At 47.6% G+C, this 21,262-nt stretch overlaps 3 protein-coding genes across 6 annotated transcripts; 1 reads left to right on the top strand and 2 right to left on the bottom strand.

Moving 5' to 3' along the window:
• Positions 1-11,528: 11,528 nt before the first annotated feature.
• Positions 11,529-12,986, top strand: LOC109746902 (pentatricopeptide repeat-containing protein At3g22690). Its single transcript, XM_020305998.1, has one exon. The coding sequence runs from the start codon at positions 11,529-11,531 to the stop codon at positions 12,984-12,986; it is 1,458 nt and encodes a 485-aa protein (XP_020161587.1).
• A 1,160-nt stretch (positions 12,987-14,146) lies between these two features.
• LOC109746904 (tryptamine benzoyltransferase 1) lies at positions 14,147-15,779 on the bottom strand. The gene is made up of 2 exons (XM_020306000.4): positions 15,323-15,779; positions 14,147-15,248 (listed from the first exon to the last, which is right to left on the bottom strand). Exons 1-2 carry the CDS (start codon positions 15,692-15,694, stop codon positions 14,289-14,291), a joined length of 1,332 nt encoding a protein of 443 aa, XP_020161589.1. The 5' UTR covers positions 15,695-15,779; the 3' UTR covers positions 14,147-14,288.
• Positions 15,780-16,395: 616 nt separating this feature from the next.
• On the bottom strand, positions 16,396-20,922 carry LOC109746905 (organelle RRM domain-containing protein 1, chloroplastic). 4 transcript variants are annotated; one of them, XM_073502291.1, is made up of 10 exons: positions 19,780-20,359; positions 19,580-19,677; positions 18,798-19,035; positions 18,610-18,707; positions 18,441-18,506; positions 17,776-17,847; positions 17,181-17,249; positions 16,990-17,096; positions 16,643-16,792; positions 16,396-16,595 (listed from the first exon to the last, which is right to left on the bottom strand). In XM_073502291.1, exons 1-9 carry the CDS (start codon positions 20,088-20,090, stop codon positions 16,685-16,687), a joined length of 1,167 nt encoding a protein of 388 aa, XP_073358392.1. In that variant the 5' UTR covers positions 20,091-20,359; the 3' UTR covers positions 16,396-16,595; positions 16,643-16,684. The 4 variants fall into 4 exon arrangements, with proteins under 4 accessions (XP_073358392.1, XP_020161591.1, XP_073358391.1 ...); XM_020306002.4 differs by having other exon boundaries at positions 16,396-16,792; XM_073502290.1 differs by having other exon boundaries at positions 16,396-16,792; positions 17,776-17,854; positions 18,442-18,506.
• Positions 20,923-21,262: the final 340 nt, after the last annotated feature.

The following is a 21,262-nucleotide window of genomic DNA, read 5'->3' as shown; positions in this document are numbered from 1 at the left end:
AGTAGGATTTTTATTTAGTTTGATGCATACACTTGTTCTTTTTTGGTAGCCCTTTTGTAATGATGGCTGATGTTTGGTTTGGAAGAGAGAGTTGTGTCTTTACTCTTCTGGCCTGCTTACTGCTTCTGCTGCACCCCCAGCCCTGGTTGCTGCTGTTGTTTTCAATGTACAATCAGTAGTATATTTCGTCCATTGGTTGAATAAATGTGTTGTTAGAACGACAAAAACAATGTTTTGGAAGTCGTTGCACGGCCTTTAGTGCCCCGTACCGTATGTAGCGCATACTATTTTTGGTACGGAACACATTTTCCACTTGTCGATAACATGCAGCCCACTAATGAAGGCCCAATAGAGGAGCCCATAATTAACTGCAAGGGAGGCTCTCACATGAATCCGGCCCAGGTACATGCTTATGGTCCCCTAAACATAAATAAGTAAATAAATAAACAAAGCTAAATGCTCATGCACCAGTTCTTTAAATTCACGATTTAACAGGAGGATATTATTTCCTAGGATAGTGTCGTTACATTCAGTCGATATTATTCTTAGGCAAAGATAGCGACTAGTCTTCTTTCTCCCACCATTTTCTTCCTGCAACCAGCGGACCCATGCAAATCATAGTCAACGTCGTAAATAGTTCCGTTCTGTTTTTATTTTTCAATAAGAATGTCCAACCCAGCCCAGCACATTGGCGACATCACTTTATCCTCCGCCTTGGTGCACTCGCCGCGGCGCCGCCATCGGCCCTGTCAACATAGTGAATCGGGAGAGGACTGTAGTTGTGAGTATGACAGTATGGACCCACCAGGTCCACTCCCGAACACAAGCAAGCGCCTCTTTTACTACTCAGATGCACCCCTCGTTTTTTTACTCTAATCCACCCTGCTGATATCTGGGACCCACATCATTTTCAACGTATAGTCAATTAACCACAGAATTGCATAACTTTTTTTGACGATTTTTTCGGAAGAGCAGGCTATAAACTAGGTTGTGCAGTCTTTGTGGCCCGTCTAACAACATGACCAGCCCAACCATTTTTTCTTTGGGAAAATAGGTAGCCCACTATTTCTTTTTGAAGAATACCCAAGCTAGGCCTATTTGTTTTCTCCGACTTCTAGGCTGCAAATCTATCAAGACGAGGAGGGATGCATTCCGGCCTGGCCAAAGAGTATGGTCAGTATCTGTTAAAAGTAATATCAAAGGGGTTGAAAATTCCAAAAAAAAAATAGCAAATGGGAAATTAGTTTTTTTTTTGTTCTTCACTGATATTTTATATTTCATTGGATTTTAACATGACATAGTACTAATTTATTTTTAAATTTATTTTAGTATGGCTGCTAATTTTTGGATTAAGAATATTTTGTTCCCCAGCAAAAAATTGCGAATTTTCAAAATTTTGCACATTTTTTAGTTCAATTTTTTAACCCTGGTATTGACCAAAAAATGGGAAGGAATTCTAAAAACGGAAAATGGACTGCAATAAATTCCATATGAATTAGCAAATGAGTAAAAATTATTAAAAAAATAGCAAATGGGCTGTACACGCCACAGATTTTGAGGCTGACTTGTTTATCCAAGGCTTTGTCAGTCAACACACGATTTTTGCAGCAGTGATTCTTGGATCTCCATCCAATGGCCGACGTGCTTCTGCAATCACTGATCTTCCTGCTCCAGCCACCTAAACCAACGTCGGCGGGACTGCCTGCTCCCTCCTCTTGTGGCTCGCTGTGATGCCGCGCAGGCTTCACCGGCCCACCCTACTCCCTCCACTGGCCTGTCCGCACGCAATCAACTACCTCCTTATTACGCGAAAAACAATGATTCCTCCCACTGACATCTAGGGTGCACCGGTTCGGAGGCTGACCTGTGGGTCTACTAAGTTGACGCGTACGCAGGGCTTTGTCAACTTAGTCAACAAACGATTCTAGTAGCAGTGACTGTTGGATTTGAATCGAACGGTCCTGCTGCTTCTTCAATCGCTGCTCTTCTTGCACCAGCCGCCCAAACTAGCGCCGGCGAGACCGCCTGCTCCTGCCTCCAGTGGCCGGCTGTGCTGCCGCTGAGCCCTCACCGCCCCCTACTACTCCCACCGCTGGCCAGACCCTGCGGCGACGGCAGCCTCACACTGCAGCCGAACCAGTGAACCCTCGTACCACTCTCTGCGTGGGCATCCACTCCCGTGTCTTCCCCGGCTCCATGTCGTCCCCTTCCTAGGCCTCGCCGTCGTCCACCGCCCTGGTGCTCTCGGCGCGGCGTGGTCAACGTGGTCAACGAACGACATCCATCGAAAGTGGATTGTGCATGGAGAGGCTGACAGCTGGGTCCATGGCCGCACACAAGGAAATGCTTCCTTATTACGCGAAAAATAATGTTCCTCCACCTGACAGCTGGGACCCATCGGACGGGCCACCGTATTTCGCAAAAAAAAATGTTTCCCCCTGACTGCTGGGACGCACCAGCTACATCTTTGCACGCAAGAAAGTGCGTCCATATTATGGGCAAAAAAAATGATTCGCCCCCTGACTGCTGGGACCCACCAGCTACATCTTCGCACGCAAGGAGTGCCTCCTTATCCTCCCTGACAGTCAGGACCCACCTGGTCGAAGCGTACGTAGCGTTGTCATTCTGGTCATGAACGTGTACGTACATACTGGTCGATCGGTCAGTCTGCAGGCTGCAGCAATGAACCGTGGCCGAGTAAGGAAGGGCATGTGTCGTAGTAGAGGCGCGCACGTACATGTACACGTACATACAGCCAGGGTGCAAGAAAGTAAATACGGCCACGTACGTACATACGGGCGGGGTCTCGAACACCTACTCGCGCATACGTACGGCCAGGGCTTGTGTACATGGCTGGGTCGGAATGGAGAAACTGTGTCGTCGTGTTCATCGGGAGCCAACCGGCTTGGAAGGAACAGCCGATCGAAACGAGGCCTGGCGTACCGCAGAACGGAGGAAACGGCCTTGTGTTCGATCGGCCACGGTCGAAACAGGATCCTGTTCATCGGGAGGGGTCTGGCGTACTGCAAAACGGAGGAAACGGACTTCTCTTGGACCTCCTACAGTTGAAACGGGGTCATGTTGATTGGGAGGGGTGTGGCGTACCGCAAAACGGAGGAAACAGACTTGTGTTGGAGCGCTACGGTCGAAATGGGGGTCCTATTCATCGGGAGGGGTGTGGCATACTGCAAAAAGGGACTCCACGGGATACTATTCATCTCCACCATCGACTGCCTACACGGGCTATTGTTCATCCATCGTCGACCTCCTCCAGCCTCCACCTATGATTGTTCATCCACGGCGTCTCCCCTCCTGCCTCCACCAGCCACTGTTCATTCATGGGCTCCTGTTCATCTAGCCTCCACCACTCCTCCACCGGCTACTGTTCAACCAGCCCTCTCCACGGGGTCCTGTTCAACCACCCCTCCATGGGCTACTGTTCATCCAGCCCTCCACCGGCTACTGTTCAACCAGCCCTCCACGGGGTCCTGTTCATCCAGCCCTCCACGGGGTCCTGTTCGTCCACCCCCAACCGGCTCGATCGGGGTCCTGTTCATCCAGCGGCAACGGCCTCTACTACCACGGGGTCCTGTTCATCCACCCCCCCCCCCCACCGGGAACTGTTCATCCAACCCCCCAACAACGCTCACTGTTCATCAAGAGGCAGCATCGATCGGTTTCAGTTAGCAGCAGTAGCGAAGGAATCACTCGAGTTTAGTTAACAGCAAGGGATCGATCGGGGTTCAGTAACGTAGCTAGTGCAATCGCTCGGGTTCAGTTAGAGCCCAACGCCTCGCACACACGTGCGTATGTGTACGAGAGAAACACGCAAACCTCTGTGCATCGCTCGGCCCCGACCACCCACCGTAACCAGGAACTCCCTGATATTTTCCTCGCCCTCGCTTCTACCACGTTTTTTCCGTCATGGACGGCCCAAAGAATGTCATGCAGCTGCGTCTCCGGCCCGCCCAGGACGAAAAGCCCATTTTCTGTCATGATTTTTGGTCATAGAAGTAGGAGCCCACCACACCTATGATGATACCGGGTTTTGTCACAATTATCGTCATAGAAGTGTCATAAGCATGACAGAAAAAAATCGTTCGGCCCAAAATGTCACAGATGTGTCTTTTTTTTGTAGTGCAACATCGCAACCGACAACCTTGCTCGAATAGGGGCCTCAAGAAAACCTGTAAATGACGTGACGTTCTTAGAAATATTGCACAAGCCATCAGTCAAGATCCAATCACCAAGACATCTGAATTTTATCGTGAACAAGTTGTCCTTGATCTTACACTGGTGAACCTCTCTGGCGGGGTTCCAAGCTAATCTCATGTTCCAGTACAAAGCTAAAGGACTGAAGCTTTCTGAAGTGTGTGCCTTTGCAATTGCAAGCCACTTGTGCCCTACCAACTTGTCCTCGAATTATTCCTCCCAAAAAAGATTCGCCTCTTCATCCTCATGTAGATCCAACAGACTCAGCAAGTCCTTCACGTGTTCTTTCCCACGATTTGATTCTAGAGATGGTCAGGCAGAGACATATAATATTGAGGTAGATAAAGTTCATATTGATGTTAACTTCAATAGTTCACCTGGTATCGATATTGATGATTTTTTCAGTCTGATATATTTGATCCAAGAATCTGGGATTCTCTTGATTCTAAAGATATTGATATCTTAGCACAAAGGGTCCAAGAAGAGACTCATTAGTTAAGATAGGTCCTAAAGATAGATATCGTAAAAGTTTTACTGCATTATTCTATACAAGATTTGTCAAATGGGGAGCATTGTGATAGAGATTGACTTGTCTGTTATAAGGAACTTGATAGAGTCTTTTGCTTTGGATGTAAATTATTTACAAAAGGTCATCGGAAAGGTTAGTTAGAAAATGATGGTTGTAATGATTGGTCACATATGACCAATAGACTAAAAGATCACGAGACAAGTGTGGATCATGTTTTGAGTATGACTAATTGATACGTCTCCAACGTATCTATAATTTATGAAGTTTCATGCCATGTTTATTATAGTTTTGTATGATTTTGGTGCACTTTTATATGGCTTTTATATGGTTTTTATGGACTAACATATTGACCTAGTGCTTAGTGCCAGTTGTTGTTTTCTGCTTGTTTTTTGTTTTCCAGAAAATACATATCAAATGAAGTCCAAATGCAGCAAAACTTTTTGATGATTTTTTTTGGAACAAAAGAGACCCCCAAAGCTTCGTGGGAGGGCCAGAAGAGCCACGAGGTGGCCACCACCCATCAGGGTGCACCAGGGGCCAAAGTGGTGGGCTGGTGGGTAGTTGGCACCTCGTGGCCCATCTTCGCGTGATTCTAATGCCAAAAATTCTTATAAATACAGTAAGCTGCAGAAATAACCCTAGAACTTTGACTCCGATGCTGCAAGCCTATGTACCTCCATGATCCAATCTAGAGCCCTTTTTCGGCACTCTGCCGGAGGGGGAATCATCACCGGAGGCCATCTTCATCATCACGGCGGTCTCCATGATGAGGAGGGAGTAGTTCACCCTCGGGGCTGAGGGTTTTTACTAGTAGTTATGTGTTTGATATCTCTCTCTCTCTCTCGTGTTCTTGATTTGGCACGATCTTGATGTACACGAGCTTTGTTAATATAGTTGGATCATATGGTTTTTCCCCTCTCTATCTTGTTGCGATGAATTGAGTTTTTACCTTTGAGGTTTTACTTTTATCGGATTGAATACTTTATTGGATCTGAGAACACTTGATGTATGTCTTGCATATGAATACCCGTGGTGACAATGGGGTATTATATTGATCCACTTGGTTTATGTTTTAGCACTCAACTCACGGATTCCTGAGGTGATATTGGGGCAATCTATGCATAGGGGTTGATGCACATTTTCGTCCTACTTTCTCCGGTAGAAATCTTGGGGCACTCTTTGAAGTTCTTTATGTTGGATTGAATATTATGAATCTGAAGTTGTTTGATGCATATCGTATAATCAACTCACGGATACTTGTGGTGACATTGGAGTATCTAGGTGACATTAGAGTTGGTTGATGTGTATCATATGGTGTTATTTTAGTACGAACTCTAGGGCGGTTTGTGACACTTATAGGAATAGCTCAATAGATTGATCGGAAAGGATAACTTTGACGTGGTTTCATACCCTACATACAATTTCATCTTATGTTCTCCGCTAGATAAGAACTTTGGAGTGATCCTTGTCGCACGCTGAGGGTTTGTTATATGATTCAACTATGTTTGCACTGTTGAGAGATTGCACTAGTGAAAGTATGAACCCTAGGCCTTATTTTCAAGCATTGCAATACCATTTGTGCTCACTTTTGTTACTTTCTACCTTGATGCTTTTTATTGTTCCTATTACAAAAATTAATATCTACTATCATTACTACACTTGTATCACCATCTCTTCGCTGAACTAGTGCACCTATACAATTTACCATTATATTTGGTGTGTTGGGGACACAAGAGACTCTTTGTTATTTGGTTGCAGGGTCGTTTGAGAGAGACCATCTTCATCCTACGCCTCCCACGGATTTATAAACCTTAGGTCAACCACTTGAGGGAAAATTGCTACTGTCCTGCAAAACTCTACGTTTGGAGGCCCAACACGAGTCTACAAGAATAAAGTTGCGTAGTAGACATCACTAATTGGTATAAGTTGCGTAGTAGATTGGAAAAACATCGAACTGTTGATAAAGCTTCTCAACGACAATGTGAGAAAGAGAAGGCCCATTGGAGAAAGGTTGGGGAGCCCCTAGCGTATCGAATCTAATCTCATCTAAAGAATAACAACTCTCGGTGGCAATCTCCATCCTCATTGTAGTCCCCCGCATGAGTAACCGTATCACCGTGAGTAACAAGAAAAGGCAGGATGTAGGGTATTACTCTCCGGAGGCCTAAACCCGGGTAAATTGTGCGTGCAGGATCCATCCTGGTTCTTCCAACCCTGCTAGGAACCCTACCGACGGATCTCACGGGAATTCGCACCGTTAGTTGGAGCTCCTTGTAGGGTCAGTGATGGTCGGAGATCTAACCCGGGGTGCAGATCCAGAAGGCGTGGACAAATTCACCGGGGGCAGACCTTCATGTTCGGCTCTTTCGAGCTAGATGTCGATGGTTCAGGAAAACTTTTCAACGTTTCTCCACCACCCTACGTGGACTACATGCAGTTCGGAGCGATTGAGTTCACATTAAATGAGCAAGGGAAGACAGAAGTAATCTGCCCCTGCTTGTTTCGCATCGTGAGGAGATATGCACGGATTGTCCCAGAGAGGGAGAGGGCTGGAACTTCCTCCATGGGGCTAGAACTTCCTCGATGTCAGTATCGATATACTGACCATAGTGCCCAAGCAGAGCGAGAGACGTAATCCAAGGGAGAAGGCGGGAACAAGGATAGCGCGGGAAGAATGAATGGAAGGTGGGCCGCGAGCGTGAGTGTGTGGGCCTAAGGCCGAGTGATGTATTGGGCCGGGTGTAGCAAGAGTCCAGAGTGCACTGTTATAAGCACGGTGGTGTGTGTAGTGAGAGGCATGTTGAATTTGAATCTGATTATTCTCTACTCTCTGTGATGACTCTCTCCTGCTGTCTTCTACCTTCTATCCATCCCAATTCCCCTTCTTCATTGCGTCAAACCCTAGACTCGGGCCCCAAATCCATCGGCAGAACTCTTTTGCCCAGCAGTCTATGGAACAATCAGTTTTATGTCAAAGCCAGCAAGTGCTCTTTTGCCCAGCAGTCTATGGAATATTTAGGGCATATCATTTCTGACCAGGGAGTAGCAACAGATCCTACAAAGACTTCTGTTATTGAGAGGGTTTCTGGGTCTAACTGGATACTATAGAAAATTTGTCCAGAAGTATGGTCTGTTGGCAAAACCACTTACAAATCTCCTAAAGAAACAGAGCTTTCAGTGGAGTGAAGAGGCTCAAACAGCTTTCCTCTTATTAAAGAAGGCAATGTCCAGTACACCAGTGGTGCAACTTCCAGATTTCTCCAAGACTTTTTGTGTGGAAACTGATGCATGTGACACTGGTGTGGGAGCTGTGCTCACACAAGAAGGGCACCCTATAGCCTTCTACAGTAAAGCCTTGGGCATCAAAACAAGAAAATTTCTATATATGAAAAGGAGTTTCTAGCAATCATGATGGTTGTTGATAAGTGGAGGCAGTACTTATCTAGAGGTCCTTTTGTAATTAAAACTGACCATCAGAGTCTCTATCATCTGGGAGATCAGCATCTGACATCTGATTTACAGAGAAAGTCAATGACAAAGCTGGTGGGTCTGCAGTTTACCATTCAATACAAGAGGGGAGTGGAAAATACTGTGGCAGATGCTTTCTCGAGGGTAGCACATCTATTTTCTGTGACTGCAGTTTCTGCTGGACAACCAGTCTGGATTCAGGAAATACTGAACTCCTATACTATAGACCCTGTAGCACAGGAAATGCTCCAGAAACTGGCAGTAGACCCTCAGTCAGTACCAGGATTTGTGTTACAGGACCACCTGATAAAGCACAATGAAAAGATCTGGATAGGAGCTAATGTAGGGTTACAGACCAGATTGATTCAGGCTTTCCATTCAACTCCAGTGGGAGGGCATTCTTGCATTCTGCCCACTTACCATAGAGTGAAACAACTGTTCAGTTGGCCCAACATGAAAGTAGATGTAGAGAACTTTGTCAAGCAGTGTGGCATATGTCAACAAGCAAAGAGAGATGTGCAAGTCTCCAGGTTTACTTCAACCTCTTCCTATTCCTGATGGGCCTTGGCAATGCATTAGCATGGATTTTGTCGAGGGACTACCCAAATCAGAGGGCTACAGTGCAATTCTGGTGGTGGTGGACAGGTTCTCTAAGGTAGCTCACTTTACTCCTCTCAAACATCCGTTTACTGCAGCTACTGTTGCCAAAGCTTTTCTCAACAATGTGGTCAGACTACATGAATTGCCCCTGTTCATTGTATCTGATTGGGACAAAGTGTTTACAAGTGCATTTTGGAGAGAACTATTCAAGGTTTGGGGCAAAGAGCTGCAAATGAGCACAGCGTATCATCCTCAAACCGATGGTCAAACGGAGCGAGTAAACCAGTGTCTCGAAATGTATTTGCGGTGTGCAGTTCATGATGCTCCTGCAAAATGGGCAGCCTGGCTTCCTCAAGCTGAGTTTTGGTATAACACCTCCTTTCACTCAGCTATTGGGTGCAGTCCGTTCAAAGCTCTTTATGGTCATGATCCAAAGATTGGACAACTACCAGCGGCAAATTCCTCACTGAATCCGGACGTTCAAGCATGGATCACTGATCAAACGCAACACACGGCACTTCTGAAAGTACGCTTGGCCCGAGCTCAGTTCAAATATAAACAGTATGCAGACAAAAATCGGTCACCCAAAGAGTTCTCAGAAGGAGAAATGGTATATTTACGTCTCCAGCACTATGCCCAGTCGTCAGTGGGCAATTACCCATGCGCGAAACAAGCTCTGAAGTTTTTTGGGCCTTATAAGATCATCAACAAAGTGGGCAGTGCGGCGTACAGACTGGAATTACCAAAAGGAAGCATGGTGCATCCAGTGTTCCATGTGTCTCAGCTCAAGACACACATACCAGATCATACTCCTGTGTTTCACACGCTACCAGTCCCGTTAGATCTGTTAGTGGCAGGGGTGGTACCTGAGGAGATCTTGGATCGACACCTGGTGAAGAAGTGGAACTCAGCTCTGTTGCAGGTTCTCATCAAGTGGTCTTCGGTGCCATCTTCATCAGCAACTTGGGAAGATTACCAAGTGATCAAGGCAAGATATCCGGATGCACCAGTCTGGGGACCAGCTGGTTCTCAAGAAGGGGGCAATGTCATTATGGATACACTGACCATAGCGCCCAAGCAGAGCGAGAGACGTAACCTAAGGGAGAAGGCGGGAACAAGGATAGCGCGGGAAGAATGAATGGAAGGTGGGCCGTGAGCGTAAGTGTGTGGGCCTAAGGCCGAGTGATGTATTGGGCCGGGTGTAGCAAGAGTCCAGAGTGCACTGTTATAAGCACAGTGGGGTGTGTAGTGAGAGACATGTTGAATTTGAATTTGATTATTCTCTTCTCTCTGTGACGACTCTCTCCTGCCGTCTTCTACCTTCTATCCGTCCCAATTCCCCTTCTTCATTGCGTCAAACCCTAGACTCGGGCCCCAAATCCATCGGCGGAACTCGCCGACGGCAAGGGCGTGACACCCGATCGGCCTCCATGGGGATCTGTCGCCTCATATGTAGAGGCGAATCCGACCTCATGGTATAGCAAGTCATGAAGACATTTGTCGTGGATATGGGACACGGGTACCCTCACGGAGGTAGAACGTGGCCCAACATGGGGGTGGCCCAGAAGGCCGGCTCCAACTATTTGGATAAGACCCAGACTAATATCTGGCTTGTAATAAAGGTGAGACTAGCTAGTTTGTATCCTACTAGGACTCTACATGTAAACTGGCCCCTTCAACTTATACAAAGAGGGGCAAGGCGCCTAAGAGAGAAGAAGAACAGAGAGAATCTCTAAGGCTAGACATAACTAGAGGGGAGCCAACTCATAACGGCGACTCCCCCATGAGCATACGGAATAAGACCTAGCCACAAACAACACGTATGGCTATTATCGGATGATGCTTTCCGGGGCCCGAAGTTGTCTAAATCTTATCTCTGTGTGCTAACCCACCTCGACGGTCTCCACATGTTCTAATCCCCACAACTATCATCGGATGATACCATTGATCAATAACATCGACAACATTCGACATAAAAGATCACAAAATGGCAGCATACCGTGGAGCTGTCCGAGGGCTCGAAGAAAAGTTTGATGGAGTCGAGTTGCACCGCATCAAGAGAAACAACAGCATCACAACCAACAACCTTGCTCGAATAGTGGCCTCAAAAAAACATGTACCCAACAAGAACGTTCTTAGAAATACTGCACAAACCATCAGTCAAGATCCAATCTCCAAGACATCTGAATTGGATCGTAAACAAGTTGTCGTTGATCTTACGCCAGCGGACCTCTCTGGCAGGGTTTCAAGCTGATCTCTTGTCTGAGTACAAAGCTGAAGGACTAAAGCTTTCTGAAGCGCGTGCCTTTGCAATTGCAAGCCACTTGGTCTACCACTTCGTCCTTGAATTCTTTCCCCCAAACAAAATTCTCCTCTTCATCCTCATGGAGGTCCAACCGACTCAGCAAGTTCTCCTCGTGTTCTTTCCCACATTTCGATCCTTCCGATTCATCCTGATTAGCCATCACGACCCTCTCCCCAGAAACCTTAGGCTTCCGCAAGACAGACGAAGAACCCTAGCGCCACAGAGCATCCAGAAGGAGTGCAGCGCATCGTGGTGGGTGGTCTTGACCTAGGAGATTGAAGGAGCCAGAAGATCTCTTCATGTGGAGTATACATTGGCCTCGAAGAAGAAAACATTATTACACAGCTACGCAGAATCATAAGAGGACCGGACTCACCACCATAGGCACATGGTAGTACAGTGTGGTAGTCCCCCATGAGCCCCTTCGTTTGCACTCTACTCTTCCCCGATACACCCCTTCTCCCGCGGAAGCCCGCGCCTTTCAAACGCGCTACAACCATCCGATGCCGCGCCGCGCCGCCCCAGGGAGACGCCGCTCTCCGCGCCTTCCGCGTGCACCACGTCGCCGGGCACTCCCTCGGCGCCAACCCCGCCCTGCTGCCCGCCCTCGCGGCCTGCGCGCGGCTGCTGACGGCCGCGGCCGAAGCCGAGCAGATCCACGCACTCCTCGTCAAGTCCGGGCTCCCTAGTTCCGTCTCCGGCGTCTACGCCTCCACCTCCCTCGCCCGTGCCTACGCTCGGCTCGGCCGCCTGGGTGACGCGCGGAAGGTGTTTGATGGAATGCCTGAGAGGACGTTGGTTTCTTGGAACGTGCTTCTTGATGGTCTTGTCAGAGCCGGCGATTTGGATGCCGCCTGGGAGGTGTTTGTGGAAATGCCGGAGTGGAATGTGTCTTCTTGGAATACTGTTATGGCTGGCTTCGTGAGGCATGGGTGGGCTCAAGAGGCAGTGGAGTTGTTTGTTGAGATGACGGAGGTTTATGGTTTGATGCCAGATGAGGCCACGATGGTTGGCCTTGTATCAGCTGTTCGCAGCCTCGGTCTGCTTGGATTTGGGAGGAGCGCACACGGTTATATAATCCGGCGGGAGTTCTCACTGGATGGTGCTCTTGGTGTTGCTCTGATCAACATGTACACAAGGTGTGGGTGCATGGGTGCGGCATACCAATGCTTCTCAAGCGTCATCAGCAAGAATGTGGAGCACTGGACCTCTGTCGTTGGGGGTTTCGCAGCACATGGTCACCCAGAGATGGCACTGAAATTGTTTGCCGAGATGAGGCAATTGGGCGTCAAGCCGAATGGTGTCACCTTCGTGGCCGTCTTGAATGCCTGCAGCCATGGGGGTCTTGTTGATGAAGGTTTTAGGTACTTCAACCTAATGCGCAGCATGGGTATCAGCCCATCGATCCAGCACTATGGCTGCTTGGTGGATCTTCTTGGTCGTGCTGGGTTCTTGGAAGAAGCCTTCAACCTCGCTAGCAGTCTACCAGTAGAGCAGGGCTTTGTGATGTGGAGCTCAATACTAGCTGCTTGCCAAACCCATGGCAATGTCGACATGGCAGAGGTTGCTGCCCAGAAGTTGGCAGACACAGAGCCAAACCATGGCAGCTCATACGTTTTGTTATCAAACGCCTATGCACGTGCTGGTCAATGGGACGACTTGAAGAGGACAAGAAGCAGGATGGAGGAGCATAGGGTGGTGAAGAAGCCTGGGCTCAGCTGGATCGAGGTTGATGGCAGTGTACATTCCTTTGTCACTGCAGACAAGTTACACACAGAAAGCGAAGATATTTATCATATGTTGGAAGACTTGAAACTTAATTTGATATCAGCTGGTTCCGAACCTGAAACATTTGATCTTCCTGAAGTTTGATTCAGTAAGTTATTGTTGTTTATATTGAATATATCATTTTTCTTTTTTGGAAGGTTACATTTATTTGTTGATAGAAATACATCACATGAGAGGTCTGTTCATGATCATATGGACAATGGGGCATCGGAATATATCATATTGATTTGGTAAAATTTCAGGTTGTTTTACGCTTGAACTGTATGTACATGTCTTTGTGGAGTGCCCTAGCCGCCAGTCACGAGAGGGAAAGAGTCACGATATGATTGTGTTCCTTTCATAAGTACAAATATAACAGCATTTAAAACAGTAAAAGCTCTACTACTTAAAACACGTCGACCTTCGAGTTAACTGACATTTCCTTCTACTTAGCGGGCATAAAGGTTTTCAACAGTAAATTCAGCAAAGTCGTTGCATATCACAAATCAAAGAATAAATGGTGGTTGGGTAGTCGTGGAAGAGTAGAGGACTGCGAGAAGGGAACACAAGAATGGGTGGGAAGTGGGAACAATGGGGGACAGTAGAAGAGAGCAGTACCTGTCCCTGTCTAAATAGGTGGACATGACATAATAATGGGTAAATTCAAGCATCATTAAAGTGGTACTCACTGCGTTGGAAGGAGATTATTGGCTGAGCATACGACCCCGCATAGCGTCAGTGTAGAACTGCATTTTGGTATTAAATCGTCGATACCGGCACCAATATGCACCTGTACAACCATCAATATGGAAGAAGAAAAAATCTATCATGAACAGTCAGGCTTTACGGATGTGGTCGGATACATACGAGTTTTCATTTCCGTGGCCATATTCACAATTATATAGGGATATTCCTGAAACCAATGCGAATGCAGAAATTGTTGCTAACAGATTATGACTGATTCAGTCAGATATTGATATCATTTGTAATTATCCAATATTTTTATATTTTTATCAGTTCAGTGAAACAAGCTCCAATTCGCCTTCAACTAAAGAAGTTTCATTAAGAAAAAAAATGTCTTGCGGATTCGGATAACTGGGATGCTGCAGCTACCTATATATGGATACCAATTTGGATAGAGAAGTAAGTTGTTTTCCCCCGAACAACCCTCTAGTTCGTATTTGTCTTGTCAGGTCCAATAACACATTTATTTCCTGATAGGATGGTCGATCCATCTATATCCGTACCATTTACACCTGAACAAATTGACGAAATGAAATTTAGCTTTGCAGTGCACAGCGTTGTTAAGTTACATGTATATATCCGAAAAAGAAAATGGAATAATCACAAACTTTGGAGATAGTGTGAGTGTGCAAAGCGATCGGCCTTCAAAACTAATGGAGCATTTTACAACTTCGGTTTAGCTCTTTCGTCCAAGGAGTAGCATATATGCTCAAGCGCCGCGACGTGATCCTCGGCGACGGCCATGTGGACGTCGACGCTGCCCTCGGCTGAGCACGACGGCACAAATGTCATGAGCCCCTCGACGGGCAAGTCCGGCATGAGGAACGCGGATGGCGGCCCACTGCCGAGGTCAATCTGGTGGAACCTGAAACCCAGACTGCTGTCCACCTCCAGGTCCGGACAGAGCATCGCGCCGGAGGTTGGCGCCGTCGCCGCGAGCTCCGCCCAGTTCGCGTCCGCCACGCTCCCGAAGTCCACGAACGACTGGATGTACGCGGCATCGACACGCCCAATGGCGTCGCGGATGGCGCCTACCACGCTGCCGTAGGTCCAGCCCAGGACGTCCCGGACTTGGAGCCTCGGGAATGCCCACAGCACCATGTTCCCGAAGAAGTCCGGCGGGACGGCACGGTTGGCCCTGCCCCGGCAGTCCACGGCCACCCTGACCTGCGTGAACTCGTCGGGCTTCAGGCCGCGCGCCGCCGTGATCTTCTTCCACACGTGCGCGAGAAGGCACTGGAACGTGCTGCATGGGGTGCCGACGCGGGCCTTGAGCTCTGTGACGAACTGGGCCGTGAAGCGCAACGTGAGATTCTTGATCTTGCACGTGGGGTGGGAGTAGGAGGAGCTACGGCAGCCGTCTTCTTCTCCGCTGAACTCGGTGCACCGGTGGTCGAACGCCGGCGTCGGCACGCTCCGAGGCACGGCGGTCGCCGCGCGGTCGAGGGAAGGCGACGGGGCGGTGAATTCGCTGGCTTGGCGAACTGCGCTGGCCCACGTGGTGAGGAAGTTGCTGAAGGAGCGGCCATCGGCTGCGTGGTGGTGGTGGATGATGCCGATCACGAGGCCGCCGCACTTGTACCGGTTCAGCTTGATCTGCAGCAGCGCCGCCCCGACGTTCTCCTGCTTGTCCCAGACATGCCAACCGTTAGTTAGCCGGTTCCCAACGTCGCCGTCCTATTGATGAAGCTAATTACCTCCGGCGGTGGCAGTGCAGGGTACAGGCCCTCGGTGGCGGCGGTAAAGCAGCCATCGGCGACCACGCTCGTCATATCGACAGGGACCTCGGCGTCCAGGACAAGCACGCCGTGGTTGTTGAGGTGGATGGAACGCCGGCCTGAGTGGTCGACGGCGAGCCGTCCGGCCAGGTGAGGGTACGGGGCGACAGCCCTGCGCAGGCCCTCCACGAGCGCCCCGTTGGACGGAGTCGGCGCGGGGTACACGAGGATGAGGGAGACAAAGATGTCCATGGCGGCGCGGTCGAAGAGTGTCAGCGGGACCATCTCGCCTGCGAGCGGGTGCGGCGCCGAGTACACCGGCTTCAGCATCTTGCTACCGGTCGTCTCCATTTCAACACACGTTATAATAGAAGTTGGCTTTGTTGAGATATATAGATGGTTCTGCGACTTCCATCTGGAATATCTGGCGTGAACACTGCGCCTAACTAGTGCTACTACTATTAGCTTACAGATACAGATTGATCTGTAGCACGATCAGTAGGTTGCAACAGGATTGAAGTTGAGGGGCACGATTAGCTAGATGTATGCCATCAAGGACCGGCTGGGCTTCCGCTGAAGCAGCATCAAGAGCGAAAGGGATGACCTTTGCCGCCAAAAACCGTCCCTTGTCATCTCTGATCACCACCCCCGAAGCTCCTGATCCCAAGTTTACATCATGCTGTATTTAGCATCAATATTGACAGCAACATAGCCTTCCGACGCCCTACACCAGGTGCTCGTTTTTGGTCTCTGCATGAACTTTTTGCCATTTCCTCCACCATATATACCAGGCCGACGTTGGAATTGTCCCTCTGATGGGCATCACTCTCTCGTTAATTGGTCGCAAGAAACTTATCATATGTTGGAAGACTTGAAACTTAATTCGATAGCAGCAGGATCAGAACCTGAAACATTTGATCTTCCTGAAGTTTGATTCAGGAAGTTAGTGCTGTTTATATTGAATGTATCATATGTTTTTGGAAGATTACATTTATTTATCAATAGAAATACATCACATGAGATGTCTGCTCATGATGATATGGACAATGCAGTAACTGAAGTTATCATATTGCTTTGGTAAATATCAGGTACTTTTACAATTGAACTGTATCTACATATCTTCTTGGAGAGCACCTCGTACTAAAGGGAAGTCACTATCATCTCCCTCAACTATCACAAAAGCATTTCACATGAAAATACAGGCTCGGATCAAGAAACTGTGGCATCAAACCTACTACTAGTCACTTAATCTCTAATAAACCCCATTTTTGAAAATAGAAATTCAATTTAAAGGGGTACCCAAGCTAAATAAGTAGCTGTCAAATTGTGTAAACGAGAGCTTCATCTAGAGTGAAAACGTGGCCGAAAACTAGAAGTGCCAAATGGGGTCTTTTGGTCTCTTGATTTGGTTTTAGCAATGTCAACAACTATCATCCAGCCATTTATTATCTGCACATAGAATTATAGACGTAAGCTTAATAGATAAATCATACTCCCTCCGTCCGGAATTACTTGTCGCAGAAATGGATAAAAATGGATGTATCTAGAACGAAAATACATCTAGATGCATCCATTTCTCCGACAAGTATTTCCAGACGGAAGGAGGATTATTAAAGGCTATCCGAAAACAGAATTTTGTCAGCTACCTCTCCATTCATTGCCTTCAGAGCTGCACCACCAGCTTCTTCTGTGGTGTATTCTATGAAGGCATACCCTTTTGATCTTCTTGATATCCTGTCCATTATTATCTTGACTGCAATAAAGTAGTTCCTTGATATTCAGTATCCAAAAAATGGGTAATGGCTAGGCACAAACATTTCTTGATAGTATCACAAACCTTCAACCAGCTCGCCAAATGGCTCAAAGGCTTCCCTCAGAGTTTTCTCAGATGTATAAAATGAAAGCCCTGTCATACTAGACCAAATTAGTGACACCGAAATCAAAATATAACTGATTTTCTACCACTGTATATACTTATTATGTTTAACTGTTATTTGTGTTACAAACAGGAGCAACAGAAGTTTGTGATCTCAGCGCATGTCCAAAACTCACTTGTTCCAATCTAGCTTTGCTTTATATTGAATGAAAAGTGGCACTTAGCACTTTTAAATATCAACACTAAATCACAAATAGGGTCGAATTGTCTGATCTACACTACTTATATTTCTACAGTACAGAAAATTGGACATACAATTTACTGATTGATTGAACTTCCCTTTGAAAGAAAAGACACAAAAGACTACTTCAGAACAAGGCAGAGGGCATCGTACATGTGTAAGGTTTAAGTGATCAAACAAACAAGCTAAATACATAGATAATATTCCCTCCGTCCCAAAATAAGTTACTCAATTTTGTACTAACTTTAGTACAAAGTTAGTGTAAAGTTGAGTCACTTATTTTGGGATGGAGGGAGTATATCGGATGCCCTTTACCTGTAACAAAGAGCCTTTTAGTTTTGACATCAGCCACCTGAGTAGCTTCTGAGGGTTTCGAGCTATCATCACCTGAAACCACAAAAGTCCTTACAATCTGACTCTTTTCACGAAGCTTGCTTAGAAGCATGGAAAGAAAAATCAAGTTCTGTAAATGTACTCCAGAGTCCAGACTTACTAGATATGCTCTTGGTGAGCATAATATGTAAAAGAATCAAGAGACATCAAGTTTATATCAGATTAAGAAATCAGGCTAATAAATAGCATGAAACAAGAAATGATGTCTTATAGTTGTAGCATCCCTCGTTTTCAAGTAAAACAACAGAAAACAAAAAGGGATAAGAACGAGAAGGGTAGAAGGATCATGTCTGACCATGAATCTCAGAAAAGACTTGCTCATCCAAAATTTAGATGGTTTGAACTTTAGAGTTAAGAGTAAACTGACAGCAGTGCACTTTGCTATCAAAGAACTACCAGAGGAATGAGAACAAAAAGAATAAACATTATAAGTACTTTGTATGCAAAGCTTGAATTGCATCAAGGGATGTCTGCTTGGCAATGGAACTCACAATATTCACACAAATCAATAACAAGATGCCAGAATTTAAGTACCAGCATAAATAAATGAATGTGAGGTCATTAGAAACAGAAGGATTGATACAGACCTCTGTAATCTTTTTTGTCTGATCCAAAATTTGAATCTGGTAAAACAGATATGACTCCAGGAACATCTGGCACGCAAAGCTAAATTGCTGGTATTTCTAGGCAGAATTGCCAATAAATAAAATACTGAAAGAATTATCTACCCAGGAGGACAAAGCTTATGATGCTCACCAGCTAGCTCCTTTGCACATTCTTCGTCAATATGACAGCAGAACCCATAATTCTCTTCCCACGACACGTGATATATGCTAACTTGTGCGTCCTTTTCACTAGGAAGTTGAAAATATACGATTTCTTATCATTCACAGAGCACATAGATGGCAAAGTAATAGGGAGATTGCCAATGAGACTCTACATACTTCCCCACCACTTTCATCAGGATCTGCGTATAGTGGTCTACCATTTGTGCTTTTGTCACAACTTCAACCCCGGGCTTCTCCATTCGGACAAGCCAAAACTCACTTTTCTCACTAGAAGAGTGGTTACAAGCAGCATCACTGAAGCTTGCAAGGTTAGCTGGTGAGAGGCTCGAGCTAAGATTATCCTTCTCTGACACATCATCCTTAACCATCGTAACAGCTAATACCCCAGGCATCTCTGCAAATTCAAAAGATCATAAGAAGATAACATATAAGAGTCCAAAGCATGTATACTTCAAGATTTGCTTTCATGAGTACCTTATTTTCAACTTAAGGGGTCGCCCCCCCCCCCCCCCCCCCCCCCCCCCCAATTTCATTGCTGAAATTGATAACACAAGGTTGCGCATAATTCAAGTTTTACAGCAACATGCTTTCATGAGTACTAGTCATTCGCTATTCAAAGTTGCTAATTTCTCAGTGAATCAGTCATACTTACGTCACAATCTGACACTGCAGAACTTATTATCAAAATGTACTAGTCTACTACCAGACTACCACCACATGTTTGATGTCTAAAACATACACAAATCTGAATTATTCAGAAAATGGAACAGTAAGCACGACTCCAGCCATCATCAAACTTGTACCATTGTCACTCGTGTTGCCCTATTATCATTACAATCCAGCAGAATCGATTGCTACATTATTAACTGAAAGCAACTATCAACCTAGAATTCGAGCTTCCATTGAGAAAATTGCTACATGGCAATTCAGTAACATACTTGCAAGCTTCTTCGACGCTTCCTCATCGATCTCGCAGCAGAATTCGTAGCTCCTGTCCCACGACGCGTCATATATGCACATTTGCGCCTCCTGCTCACTGCATACATTTTTTTCTTTTGGGTATCAGAGATTGCAGTAGAAACAAGAGATCATCTAACCTACTACCACTGGATACGGGAGGGAAAACTGGTAGAGTCACCTTCCCAGCACTCTGGCCAGTGTGGCGACGTAGTAGTCGACGGCCTCCGCGCGGGACACCTCGCCGCCGCCCTCCGGCTCAGGCGGGTCGTCCATGACCACCACCCACCTGGAGCAACGCGGGCGGGTCGAGGAAGCGGGGAGCTGCGAGTGAGGTGACGCGGCCGCGGCGAGGCGGTGGAAGCGGCGGCGAGTGGCCCAAGGGAGAGAAGAAGGGGAGATGTGTGGGATAGAGGTGGTCTGAGCCGTGGCGCCGGTGGCGGTGGAGACAGTGAGGCCGCCGCCTAGGAGGAAGGAGCGGACGGCGTCCATTACCAGAGGTGGGAGCTCGCGGGGATGGCTGGTTACCGGGGGACGGCTAGCAAGGAGATGACGAACTTCGTGGTGGGCCGAGAAAGAAAGAAATATCTCGAGCTGAGGTCCGTATGCGAGCAGTGACCCAATGGGCCTCAAGAGGGGGCTTACGAGCTGAGGGGCCGTATGCGAGCAGTGAGCCAATGAGCTGAGGGGCCGTATGTCTCAAAAAAAAAAACTCGTATTTGCTCCCAAAAAAAGAGTGCTCGTTTAACCGATCAGCCCCCAAAAAAAACTCAGAAAAAAAGGGGGTGCCATCCCGCCGGGCGGGTGGAGCGAGCACACATCACACGGCGCGGCCGCGTGGGAGCAGCGAACCGGCCGTCGGGGCACCGGCGCGAGCCACGACGGCCGACGGAAAGCGTACGTCCCGTCCCGCCCCGACCGGCGTCGGCGAGAAACGTCGCATGGCAGGCACTCTCCGCAACGGCGACGCCCAACGGTGCGCGACGCTGCGTGCGTCCACTCCACCCTAGGAAGGTCCCCTCTCCTCCGGGTTTCCGGCTCGGTCGCGCTCCGCGACACTGTGCGCGACGCATGGCCGCGGGGGGCTCGTCCAACGGCGCGAGGACGCGTGCCCGTCCGCTGGACAGGACCACTCGGTCGCTTTCTCGACGACGAGCCGGTCGTCGCTAGTACCTACGAGTCGGCAATCACTGAGGTTGCCCGCAGCACCTGTCAGCGTACAGCACAGCAAGCGATGGACAGACAGACAGATAGACTCGGGGAGACGAACCGAGCTCCGAAGTGATGCGTTCCGACTTCTCCTCGCCCCAACAAACAGATCGTCGATCGATCTCGATCCTCAGGCCGAGCAAACGACGGCTCGATACCGTATCCTGGCTAGTCCTAGTCATACATTACAGGCCCTGTACCAGGCTCAGAACTTCAGATCGAGGCAACCGGAAGCTAATCAATTCCCTGGACCTAGTTTAGTAGCTTTCGCATCAACATAGATGCACCATGATTCAGTTTTCCAACTTAGGAGAAACACATGCATGATTCCGTTATGAATTATTGGGTTGGGTGGATGGCCCTTCAGCTCCGTTCAGGGAGGCACGTACCTACACGGCTACACGTACCCATCTTGAATGATATTCCACGAGTTTGTCCACTGTTCGGGTCGGGCC

This window comes from Aegilops tauschii, chromosome 6 (genome assembly GCF_002575655.3).
Source record: "Aegilops tauschii subsp. strangulata cultivar AL8/78 chromosome 6, Aet v6.0, whole genome shotgun sequence".
NCBI classification, from domain to species: Eukaryota; Viridiplantae; Streptophyta; class Magnoliopsida; order Poales; family Poaceae; genus Aegilops; species Aegilops tauschii.
This window is presented reverse-complemented; position numbering and strand designations above follow the sequence as displayed.

What these genes read in the sequence shown, in the direction of transcription:
- LOC109746905 (XM_073502290.1), bottom strand. Translation starts at nt 20,090, where the DNA reads ATGGACGCCGTCCGCTCCTTCCTCCTAGGCGGCGGCCTCACTGTCTCC. An exon ending in CTGATGAAAGTGGTGGGGAA is followed by an intron (nt 18,708 to 18,797) that starts GTATGTAGAGTC and finishes TCAACTTCCTAG; the next exon opens with TGAAAAGGACGCACAAGTTA. An exon ending in ATGTGCAAAGGAGCTAGCTG is followed by an intron (nt 18,507 to 18,609) that starts GTGAGCATCATA and finishes TTTGCGTGCCAG; the next exon opens with ATGTTCCTGGAGTCATATCT.
- LOC109746902 (XM_020305998.1), top strand. Translation starts at nt 11,529, where the DNA reads ATGAGCCCCTTCGTTTGCACTCTACTCTTCCCCGATACACCCCTTCTC.
- LOC109746904 (XM_020306000.4), bottom strand. Translation starts at nt 15,694, where the DNA reads ATGGAGACGACCGGTAGCAAGATGCTGAAGCCGGTGTACTCGGCGCCG. An exon ending in CTGCACTGCCACCGCCGGAG is followed by an intron (nt 15,249 to 15,322) that starts GTAATTAGCTTC and finishes TGGGACAAGCAG; the next exon opens with GAGAACGTCGGGGCGGCGCT.